The sequence below is a fragment of the Pituophis catenifer genome, unplaced genomic scaffold (assembly GCF_029215685.1).
Source record: "Pituophis catenifer annectens isolate HBS135680 unplaced genomic scaffold, rPitCat1.0.hap2 SCAF_2, whole genome shotgun sequence".
Taxonomy (NCBI): domain Eukaryota; kingdom Metazoa; phylum Chordata; class Lepidosauria; order Squamata; family Colubridae; genus Pituophis; species Pituophis catenifer.
Window position 1 is genome coordinate 258731626 of NW_027256882.1, and position 12710 is coordinate 258744335.

The window sequence follows — 12710 nt, forward strand, 5'->3', positions numbered from 1 at the left end:
AGGAAATATTTCCTACATAAAACTAATGAATAAAGTTGATCCAAGTCCAGTTTCTTGAATACCTATGGAATCTACTCTTAACCTTTATGACCATTTTGGAAGCTGCAAAGGCAAACTAGATGAGTAAATGTGCAGTCTTATATTGAATAGATTTAACAATAAATATCATCACAGACTTTAAAATTATCCTCTTCTATAGCTAATTTTTCTAGTAGATTGTGTGAGGTTGAGTACTGAAGAAAAGATAATTCCTGTGTTCCACATTTGAAGAAAAACATACAATATATTTATGGGCATATAACATATTTTTCAGAGGCAAATATTGTGATTGTCACACAACTATCATTCATTTTACCATAAATAAATGATCTGATTTATTAGATTTTATTTTCCCTTTAAGCAGAAAAACATTTGAAACCAACTCTTGCTCTTCCTAATGCATCAGTTGAGTTTTGACAGATGTCAGGATAGAAAGAACATCCAATAAATTATATCTGTATGGCTTACTTCATTTATTTATGTACGCTTCACAGCTGCAGCATTCATACACAAACATTCATTACTTTATAAAAAGATTAAAAATGGTTATATATATTTTATATACAAAATTATTTACTTTTTTAAATTTTATTTTACAAAAAAGTAGGTCTATATATCTCCATCTTAAAATGCAGAGAGCTGTAAAATAGACCCATGATTAGTGTTGGAAAAGTTGATATTTTTAAAAAATGGCCCTGGTTGAAAATTAAACTATTAGCCTTTATTACTATTATTATTATTGTTGTTATTGATCCTACAGGCCCTCCTTGTCAATTTTTTTAAAGAGTCCTCAAGTCCTTTGTGATCAGTGCCAAGGTTGGAAAGGACAAAAGTCAAGTTCCATATTGGAGTCACTTCTTCCAAGTTGCTCTTATTTTCATATTCCTTGTGAAAGCTTTTCATTCCATTAATTGTACAGCTCTTCATTAGAAAATAGCTGTTTCTTGACCGAGAAACTACTTTCACAGTTCATCTTCAGCTTGTAATAGCTGCGTCTCCCATGTTTACAAAATGATTGCTGATAACAATTTAAAATTATTTCCAGCCTAGTAAAGTACCTCCAAGACAAGCAACATAAATGATTAAAGATCTCTGAGGCCAAATGGTCATAAATAAGCCTGAACTTAGTTTGACATCTTATTGTATATACAGGTTTTTTTTAAAAATACAACACACTTAAACACTATTAAATCATCTTATTTACATTATCATTGGTGCTAAAATGGAAGAGTTTAATTACTACAGGTACTGGGGTAAAGAATCAAATAATCCCTCACCAATGACATATAGAAATTAACATACTAGATAGGCTGGAAATTGTTCCCTTTTCAATATTTTCATTTGTAGCCATCATTGATATGTGTTGTAAGTACTCAGGTCCATATGTATTCCAAAATGCTGGGTAATCCTTTATTTTTTTAAGGCACCATAAGTTAGGGCATTCTGGCACAGCAAATGTCCCACTTTTACCAGAGTGGGTTCAACGCTTTGAATCTTGCCATGTCCTGATCCAACGATGAAAATGTTTTGATGAATTAAATGAGTTTACCTTTCCTGGTGAAGAATTTTTATAATAATATTTTTTAGAATAAGTCCTTTGGAATGAAGATGCTGAAAATAAAAGAAAAAAGAAGGAAAGATTTACAACTGTGCTAACAGAAATATAAGTAGGATCGATGAATGCAATGTGTAATATATACAGTATAATCAGATTCAGACATTGGCTAGTGTGCTATAGTCTCTTTCACGAGTCATCATTTTTCCATTCTTCTGGTAAACATCAAATCACTCCATTGCCCTATTCACCCAATTCTTTCAATTCATAGAACAAAGAGATTGAATAAAGTAAATTCAGTGGTCAGATAGATATGTAGAGTAATGACTGAAGATACATTAAGTGAAAGAAAAGTTGTTTTTCTTTCATCTTGTAGAAGTTTTCACCAGGATGGCAAATGTCTGATTTAAGCATAAGCAATCATATTTTCCTCCACATAATCTACTCACGATTCATGCAGGTAATTTTAGGTAAATCCCATCGGCCATTTCCTTGGCATCTGATTATTGGAACATGCCGCTGGATGAAGCCATCTTTACAATGATATCTGATCAATGAGTTAATTTCATAACGGGGCTTCATCTTTCCAAAGGTATTTGCATTTTCTACCACCGGTGGCTGACCACAAGCAACTGAAAGTACAAATTAAAATTTTTATAAACTGTAATTTTTTATGTATCAGTCAATCTCAACCTTCACTACAACACCATCTACTCATCCATCCATGGATTTTCAGACCACAGATTCTAATGAGCCTAATCACACACACACACAAATCTATAAAACTTAAACCAGTCAAAATAAAAAATAGAAAACATGGGAAAATATATTATCAGATTTAAGAGCATTCTTTTGAACAATTCCTGTATATATTATTTGAAAAAGTTTTTGTCCATTTTTCCAGTAAAAAACTACAAGTTTATAAAAAGCTGTGTTGTGTTATTATACTGCATCATATTACCTACTTGGTTATAGCACTTCCTTGTGCTATAAAAATGGTTGTTTGCCACATTATACAAATGACTAATCAGTCATACAACTCTATACTCCACTATGAATGAAGATTCCACTATTAGCCCAATGATACCATTAATTCATGAATAAAACAACATTTTACTTAATGGTGGTAATATTGCATCTAAGTGGCCAGAATATATGAATATTGTATTGGTTCCAAGTTTTGTTAGGGAGCCTAAAATAATTTGCTCAATATGTATCACATATCCTTATATCAAACTTCACATATCATTTCAATTAATATTCCTTCAAGTTATAAAAATAATATTAGAGTCTTTGATATTTCTTTATGTTGTAAGCACACTAAATAATTTGGTGTCATCAGCAAATCCAGCTATCAGCTTGTCAGCTTTAAATGATTTATAAAGACATAGCATTCATTGATCAGACTTGAATTCTCTTATATAACTCAGTTGCAAACATGGACCACTCCCTTTCTGTTTTTTGTTCTTTAAGCATAAGAGTCATAAAATATTCCCATGATTACTATGGCACAGATTGGTAAATAACTTTGTTTAAAATCTTTTGAAATTTCAATGTTCACAAAAACTTACATGTTCACATGCTTACTCAACTCTAAGAATTTGAAAAGTCTTAGTTTTATAGTACCCAGACTGATTCTTTAGATCTTCTAAAGATCTTTTTATCTTTAATCATGCTTTTCATTAATTTAATTAGAATGAAAATTTACCTAGCTATTAATTTCTTTGTTCCTTCTTAGCTACATTCTAATCTTCTGGTACAGAAACCAACTACATTCCTTTCTTTAAGACAAGCAAGTAACTTCATATTTATATTATTTAAGAGCTCCTAAGTGTATAATTTCTTATATCCATTTTTTTTTTGCCCTAGCTCAACTTGTAATGAGGTGCCCACTTTTCAAAGCACCAAATCTTGCACGCACAAGTTTGTTGAAGTTTTAAAAGCGACAGTACAGTGTTTATTGCATAGGTCTAAATTGGACTTATTTACCCGTTCCTTTCTTGCATGTGTAAGTGAGGTGATAATTGCATGGAACATCATTCCATTGACCATTTTCATGCCAAATTATAACAACACAATCTTCTCCAGAAGAAAAGAAACTATCTGGTTGTTTTGGTCTCCAGTTTTCATATTGCTGCAGAAGACAAAACACAAATAATCAGAATGTGAAACCTGCCAAAGTTGTATTTGAATAAAATAAACTGAGCACAAAATGACAAATTGCAAATGTTGTCATCAGAAGAAAAAAAAATCAGAATAGAATATTTTGGTCCACTACAGATATAAAGTTTACCATTTAAAAATGTCCCTAATAGGAGAGGCTGAAAAATCACTTTTACCACAGCAGGAGAATGCAAATCTTTCTATTCCTATGAAATCAAAATTGTGGTAGCATCATCTAACCAAACACTGCTGCTACTGCAAAGGACATGCAAAGAAATTCAGCAGGTTCTGACAGGTTCTGGAGAGCAGGTAGCAGAAATTTTGAGTAATTCGGAGAACCGGCAAATACCACCTCTGGCTAGCCCAAGAGTGGGATGGGAATGGAGATTTGGCAATATCCTTCCCCCAAGAGTGGGGAGGGAATGGGGGTTTTGCAGTATCCTTCCCCTGGAGTTGGGTGGGAATGGAGATTTTGCAGTATCTTTCCTCTGCCATGCCCACCAAGCCATGCCCACAGAACCGGTAGTAAAAGAATTTGAATTCCACCACTGGATTATTCCCATTTGCTATGAATCCATATGATGACACTTTTCCTAAAATAGGTAGTAGCTATCCACCTATTTTAAAAAGTTCTTAAAGTTAAATACAAATATTATGTCTTTAAGTTAAGGAAGTTTTCAAATCAGCACTTTTTAGATTTTATTTATTAGATTTCTAATTTTTAAGTGTTTGACTTTTTTGCCTTCACCTTTTCAGATCTTTTCTATAAAATAATAATAAACTGAATAAAATAATTCAGTTACTATGAAGTATATTTAGATGCTTTGGAGGTTCTTCTCAAGATAAATCTGCTATGGATGTCTACAACGTTATCTTGTTTATAATACTAAAATATTGAATCCAGTCTTACCCTACTCTGTCCACAAAAAAGAGTTTGCCTTTCAAAAGTAATCCCGGTTGGGTGTGTATTTCCTGAAAACGTTCTTGACTTACTCTAAAGGTTATCAAGCGTCTTTCTTAATGGCACAGTGAGAACTGCAGTACAGATAGTCCTTGACTTACAACCACAACAGAGCCCAAAATTTCTGTTGCTAAGCAAGACATTTGTTAAGAAAATGTTGTTGCATTTACAACCTGCTACACTTGGTTAAGTGAAGTCAAGCCATTCAGTTAGTAACCTGGTTGTTAATGAATCTGACTTCCCCATTGACTTTCTTTGTCAGAAGATCGCAACAGGTGATTATACCCTAGGACTTTGCAACCGTCATAAATATGAGTCAGTTGCCAAGTATCTGAATTTTGCCCACATGACCATGGGGATGCTGCAAGGGTCATAAGTGTGAAAAATGGTCATATGTTACTTTTTTCAGTCCTGTTGTAACTTTGAATGGTCACTAAATGAACCGTTATTAGTCAAGGACTATCTGTATATTATTTTTGCCTTGGTTGTTCTTTTAAGAAAAATAATAAGGAAAGGGAATAAAGAAAAGGAATGCTACAAGAAATCTACCTCGCTGTTCTTTAGGATGTTATTTCTTTTTCTTTACTGCTAGAAATTAATGGAGATAAAAAAAATAACCATGTCTATAAATGCTATGCACTTAGCAACCAATCCATCCCATAAATGGGTAAAAGACAGGGATTTCAAGTGCTTTTTTTTTCTTTTTCATTTCAGCACTTGGAGTTGTTCCATATGCGCACTTGTAAAAGGTTCGAATTGTTTTGTTTTAACCTTTATAAAGTAATCCAAACACAGTATTTTAAGTATCTTTTTAATAACGTTAATGAACTAAATGTGTTGTTTACTTACTGGAACCATTAAATATCTTTATAGATATATAATACATATTTTTACCTTTTTTCCAACACTAAATTTGCTTATCAATTACGACGTTTTAATTATTTAAGTAAGTTTATTGCAAGATTCTAATTTGGGACACGTTAAGCCTCTTGCCAATGCCAGGTAATAAAACATGTTTTTGTTGTAAAAAGATGAAGTGGTTTTCTCCAAGACTTGATCAAACCACAGCATGCCTGGACTTTGAAGTTGCAGCTGTCAATTGATTTGGAAAGGCTGGTTTACAGTTGTATCTGTTTCTTACTTATGTGGTTCTTTGAGTACATAGCATTTAATGACACATTATTTCATATTGCCAATTGTTCAAGATTTAGTTCTAGTTGTTTCTTTTAAATGAAAGTACTCATTTAATTTTCAGATTCATTGTTTGACTTGCATTCTCTATAATTTAGAGCCTCAACCTCAGGTTTGGTTCAAGAGAGCTAAATAATTGTCTCCTGCAGAGTATTTTAGAATAACAGAGTTGGAAAGGACTTTGGAGGTCTTTTACTTCTGCTATGCTCGAGCAGGAGACCCTATACTATTCCAGACAAATAATTGCCCAATCTCTTTTTGAAAACTTCCAATGATGAACCACCCACAACTTCTGGAGACAAGTCCTTCCACAGATTAATTGTTCTCACTGTTAGAAATTTCTTGACATTTTGTGTCAGTAAGTAGGGGCATTTGCATCATTTTTTCATTTTCTTTCTGCTTTCCTAATATAATATCAATAACAATTTAGTGGCATGAGTAATTATATGTATCAATATAATACAATTACTTCACAAGCTACCCTCACTTCCTACAGGCATCCAAGTTCAATTCACGTGCTTATGATCACATATACAGGAAGGAAAATATCAACTTATTTATTTATTTGTCAACAAGTACAAGGAAACAACACATGAAAAAATACAACAAATAAAACAAATAAAAGGAAACAAATAAGCAAAACATAGCCATAAACACATAAAATGAGTACATATAAATGGGAACAGTAGGGCAGGGACGGTAGGCACGCTGGTGCGCTTATGCACGCCCCCTTAGGGACCTCTTAAAAAACATGAAGGGTCCACGGTAGACAGTTAAGGTAAAAGGTATGGAGATTAGAGAGACTAACTTGGGTTTGGCTAGAGTAGACGAGAGGTCCAATTGCTCTTGTCTATTGTTTTGTTTGACTGCCAATTCCATATTTTCAGAATGCAGCATTTTGTAGTTTACTACCAATAGGAACAATACCAGCAGATGTTAGTGCACAAATTGCTTTCATTGTGAAGCTGTTGACTGTATTTATGAAGTGGGGTTGGTACAAAAGCCAGAAATGTAGCATTTAAGTTCTAGGCAAGTCTTGGAAATTTGCAGTCTTGCTACAGAACAACAAGTATAATGAAACTGGCAAATTTTTGCAAAAAAAAAAAAAAAAAAGTCTCATACTGGACACCATCACTATGCACATTTGCTTTGGCATTATAATTCTCACACTGCTTTTACCAATGCCAGACTCACTTAATACAGACCCTTTAACTGCTTTCTTAACTCTTCATACAAACCAATTTTTTATTACCTTATTTGGGCATATTAGCTTCAGGAATATTTATTTCAGCTTTAATTAGAGCATGGTGTAACACAAATTCATTCAACATTTTAACATAGGAGCCAAGTCTTTGTGAGACAATTAGATTTTGTTTTCTTTTTCTAAGTAAAAAATGAAAACCAAATTTGGTGGCAGATGCCGATTTGTTGAGGAAACTGAGCATACCAGGTGGGAAGATTGTAAGCAATAGTAACAATCCATATACAGCTCATGTGGAAACACAGCCTTTAAATTCTCCCACTGTCTGAGAAATAGATCACACAAATTAATGTGAAGTGTAATGTAATGTGAAGACAATGAAGAAAGGTGAATGGCCTTCTTTCATGACAAGATATCATTTAAACTCCAGAGCTGTAATCTTGCCCCATGCAAATCTGGATTTGATTAAAGAAAAAAAAAATACAAGTGCAATATAAAGCTTATGGAGTAGTCCTCATGGAGCTGTTAGAAGACAGCTTGCATTTAATTAGGGTTGTTCCAAGCAACGTAAGAAGCAAAAATCCTATATTCATAACTCTGTTCTTTCTGCTCTTAAGTATTTCTGAAGTCATAGATATTATGATAAGAGTTGGCACAGTAGAAACTGATTAAGAGTTTCCAGGAACTGTTCAAAACAAAGTAACAATGAATGCCCCACAATCTGTTAAGTAATTACTTCATTCAAATAGTCAGAATATCTATAGATACAGTAGTGGCCAAAATTGTGGAAACCTTTTGAGAAAAATGTATTTTTGAGGTTTCATGGCTAATAATACCACTTTTTTGGGAGGGGGGAGTTTCAAAATAATCACTGCTGGAATGGCTTGGGAATAGCCCAAATTTTAACCCAATTGAAAATCTATGGAGCCGACTAAAGATACTTGTTAGTTGGAAGTGACCCAGCAATAAAACCCAGTTAATAGAAATAATCATTCAATCTTGGTTTCACATTATAACAGCTGCAGAACTAAAGACTTGGTTCACTCCATGGGAAGACGTTGTAAGGCTGTAATTCATGCTAAAGGTTACCCAGCTAAATATTAACTGACGTGATAATTTTTGTATATCTCATTTTTTCTATGGTGATAATTTTTGTATATCTCGTTTTTTCTACATTTCACTTTTCTTCTTTATACTGTAACTGCTATTCTAATAGTAAATCCTTCATAAAAGTTATTGCATTACATTCTTGATTAAATTTTCTTTCCATTGATATATAATTTTATGGTACTACTACAAAAAAAAGTGGTGCTAATAGCTAGTTTTAGAAAATACGTTTTTCTCAAAAGGTTTCCACAATTTTGGCCACTACTGTATGTGGAAGCTGAAATCAGCTACATTTGGATTCAGTGTTTCTGAACCCTGACATTCTGATTCCTATCACTGATCTTTTTCTTTTCTTACTGCATGGTAACAGCCCCAATTAAATGACAAAAGATATAGGCCAGGGAAGCCTAGAGGCTGGAGAAGGGTTGGGCATTCTTTCAGAAGAGAGTGTAAATAATTTCCTTTTCATGTTTCAAATACAGGAAAATATGCCCCACAAAGAACAAATAATAAACGGAAATTGGAAATGTTTAGGGTTAATTATATTTTCCCAGATTACTCCTTTTCAATGGTGTGCATGTTTCTTTCCCCATTTCATCAACCCCAAATGATAAATTATGCTGAGAAACCTTGACTAGTTTAAGATACTCGATAAATTATATGCTTTAGTAGAGTTAATTATATGACTGCAGTCCTATTTTTATCCATTTGCATTCAGTTAACACACATTTCATGCCAAAAGAGGTAAGCTTGCCTTCTTAACAGCTTAGTGATTTGATAATTAATAAGTAATCCTCATACTTCTTCAAACTTTGAATATTGCTCAAGTCACAATTGGTATCTAAACAATTATCTGCTGCGTAAATTAAAACTAAGCAATTGTTAAATAGAGTTTATTTGTAACAAGTTTAAAACATGGCACCGAAACCTTAATTATATGGTGCCACTAACTAGTGTTTCCTTTTCCATAATCCTCTCTATATCCTGAAAAACATTCTTCCATTGTAACAGAAAATTGTCTGGAACTGGTTATCTAAACAGTGTATTTCCTATGCTAATCAATGTGCTCTATATTTTAGTAACAATTTCTTTCCATGCCCATATTCCATCTATTAGACAAGTGACCTGCTGGGATTATCACAAACAAATTCAACCTAAGATCTTTCTTAAGTTTGTTCTCTTGTTGAAATAATTCATTTGAATGTATACTTTTAAAAATGAATAGGTGTTTCAATATCAAACTGCATAGGTTACAGTGATGCTTGAATATTCAGCAGCTGAATTTGCTAATAAAACTGCAAAATTCAATACATCCAGTGGTGGGCTGCTGCCAATTCGGGCGAACCGGTAGTTCCGATGATTAGATGGCCCTGCCCACCCACTCCCACCCTATCTTGTCCTATATTTCCTTCTTTCTGGCTCAGCTGATTTGCACAGCAGAGCTGATTTCCATGCCTCCGCTGTTCTACTTACCAGGGCTGCCTTAGAAGATAAGCAGCTGAGCTTCAAATTGCTGTATTTTGAATGGTGCATGCAAGTGCATTAGGCACACACATGTGAAGTCCGCATGTGCACGTAAAGAACTGGTTGTTAAACCGGTTGCAGCCCACCACTGAATACATCCTGCTCTATTGCTGCATAATGCATTAAGTCATGATATTCTAATTTTTTTAAGTAATTGCTTTCAAAATTCTTCAAGCTCAGGAATTGTGTAATAAAAACACTGCAAGGGTTCTAGTTACATGTTTTATTAACTCAATATCAGATCCAGAAAAGCATGTCCATTTAAATCTAGTGTTTTACCTTTATTCCACTTTTAAATTTCCCATAATGCCCTGGATTTAGCTTCATGTACCTGCCGTAGTCAAGAAGATCACTAGAGCCACCTGAATATGGACATTTACAAAAATTGCCTGAATACCTTGGGGAACAGTTTCTCTGAACCTAAATCTCTATTACCATTCATATTTTTCTCTTTCCACTCTACAGTCTTCCTTGCAGTGCCCTACTTGGTCTGTTATGTGGATGTTTGGGTGGTTTGGGGGTGGGGAATTGTGGTGGGTGGGAGTGAGTTTGTTATGTGTGTTGGACCTGATCTTTGGGTGTTAAGTGAATTTCGTTGTATGGGTATACTGTGTATACACGTACAATGACAATAAAGTTATTATTATTATAGCATGGTGTCATTGAAGCATCCTAGGTTTCTTCTCTGATATACTCATTTTAATCAATATTATTATTTTTTTATTTATTAAATTTATTAAATTTTATTAAATATATGAAGCTGGTGCAGAGATACAGATTTGTAAAGCAGAACTGAGTCAAAGAGTATTCTGACTAAACACATAATGCTTGTTCAGAAAACTATGCAGTAGCTTTTTCTTTTTCTTGGGCTTGTGTGGCTGCTGTCAACAGCTGAAGCACAATCTCAGGAAAAAAAAACATCTTTGTTTGATTAGTTGCTGATGGACAGCAGAATCTTTAAACATCCTCCAATACCTTTCTGAGAATTTTTATTGTTATGCTGTATTGAAAATATAATATGTAGGGCGTGGTGTGGATACTTTGTTGGTGGGGCACGTAACCTATCCAGATATGGAAACCATTACTTACAAGACTTGAATACAATACAATTACTTACAAGACTTGAATACAGAGACAATGTCTCTGTGCTATTCCTTAAAATAACAAGTCCTCTCTACTAAATTTCACTGGGTTGACAGATTCAATTTTGGAAATATAAAGGCCCTAGCCATTTAAGCATTCCCAACAGAAGCTATATGCATGCCCTTGTACCCCCAAATCCTATATTAGGCTTTCCAACTGTATCTTTGTATAACATACATCTTGGCCTTCTCTTCTCTTGGATCAATATGTCTTTCATTATCTTTAAATATTTTTGCACTACTTAGGCCTTCCACTTCTATTTTATTCTTTATTCTCTTCAATGACTGTCCATCCAAATATATATGCTATATATATTTTAAGGGCCACTTACACACTGCACAGTAGCCAATACAGGTTTACACCAAAAGTATTACTTGCTTTAGCTTGCTTTAGTCTCTAATGGAAAATCGTCTTCTCTGAAACTAGAGCCATTACTTTTAGGTAAGTGCATATTGTATACATCTTCAACCTTTTGAGAGCAGCTGTCTATAGAAACAGGAAGGGGCATTATGTAAAAAGGTTAAGCAGACTTAGTATTGTGCATCTGAAAATCAGTTTGAAAATTAAAGAATCCTCTTCAATGCAATGGATATTTAATCAGGACCACTAAAATTAGCCAGTAGATGGTGCTGTCTAATCATTACTCTTGTAGGCTAATCAATGTCCTTGATTAAATTGTTAAAAACTTCATTATACTGAAAATATACCATTCCTTTGCTGCTCAATATAAAAGTCCATAGAAATTAACTCTATGATACTTTGTGCCTTAGGTGAATGTTTTTATCTTAATGGTAAATTTTGCTACATTTGCTGATAGTTAATAAGCAAACAAAGATTTGACTAGCAAATTGTACAAGTTTTAACAATTTTTCATTGTTGGACTAATGGTTCGACCAAAATATTTAGAACATAGTCTTAGAATTCTCACTTCCATTATTTCCCACCTTATAAGTGTGAAGAACAAATGGAGACTTCATTTTTCTGTATAATGTAATAATAAAGATGCTCATATGTCAAGCTCGAATTCTGGAGACTACATGGGCACACTCATACAACTTTCTTGGCAACTATACAAAACGTGGTTGCCATTGCCTTCTATATTTTTTCCCCACTTAGATTCTAAATCCAGATGTCAGCAAATTGCAGAAGCAGTTCATGCTATTTGAGACTCCTAACAAGAATACCAGAATATTTTGCCACCTTTCCAAACAAGTTTTTCCAGTAGAAAAAAAAAAAAAAAGGCAACCGGCTACATAATTGACGTAAAGGCTAGGTTCACACAACATGTTAACCTTATATCTGAGCTAGCAAAACCCAGTCACTATCCTCAACCACTGTTTCTAAAACAAAGAAACCCTGGAGATTTTCAAGAAGAGATTGGACGGCCATATGTCCGGAACGGTATAGGGGGTCTCCTGCTTGAGCACAGGGGGTTGGACTAGAAGACCTTCAAGGTACCTTCCAACTCTGTTATTCTGCCTAACCAAAAGCAATTTGCAAAGTAGAAGAAAGTATATTACTCCAAACATGAAAAACCAAGCCCATAAAATTAATTAAAAGGAACACCATTAAAACATTACGTAATATATATATATTTAAAGAGAATAGTAAATAGAATATTTTCATTGTCAAAATACAACCAAGGTAGTATTAAGCCAACAGGAATTTCATTGGTTATTTTTACTGAGAAAATCTGTGTGTCTCTGTCTGTTTTACATTTAGATTTTGCAAAAACCAAAAATGCTTATAGATTATATTTTTCTCCATGCAATCTTTAAACTTCTGTCTGTGGCATAATATGCCCTATGTGTAATATTAATAGTAAT

At 33.7% G+C, this 12710-nt stretch overlaps 1 protein-coding gene across 1 annotated transcript in view; it reads right to left on the reverse strand.

The window, feature by feature from the left end:
* Positions 1–676: 676 nt before the first annotated feature.
* VCAN (versican) overlaps positions 677–12710 on the reverse strand; it is a 104283-nt gene continuing 92249 nt past the window's right edge. Inside the window, exons 13-15 of the mRNA XM_070935777.1 lie at positions 3584–3728; positions 2044–2226; positions 677–1650 (exon numbers count right to left, since the gene is read on the reverse strand). Of these exons, the coding sequence (XP_070791878.1) occupies positions 1520–1650; positions 2044–2226; positions 3584–3728 (459 nt within the window). The 3' untranslated portion in view covers positions 677–1519. The remainder of the gene's footprint in view (positions 1651–2043; positions 2227–3583; positions 3729–12710) is intronic.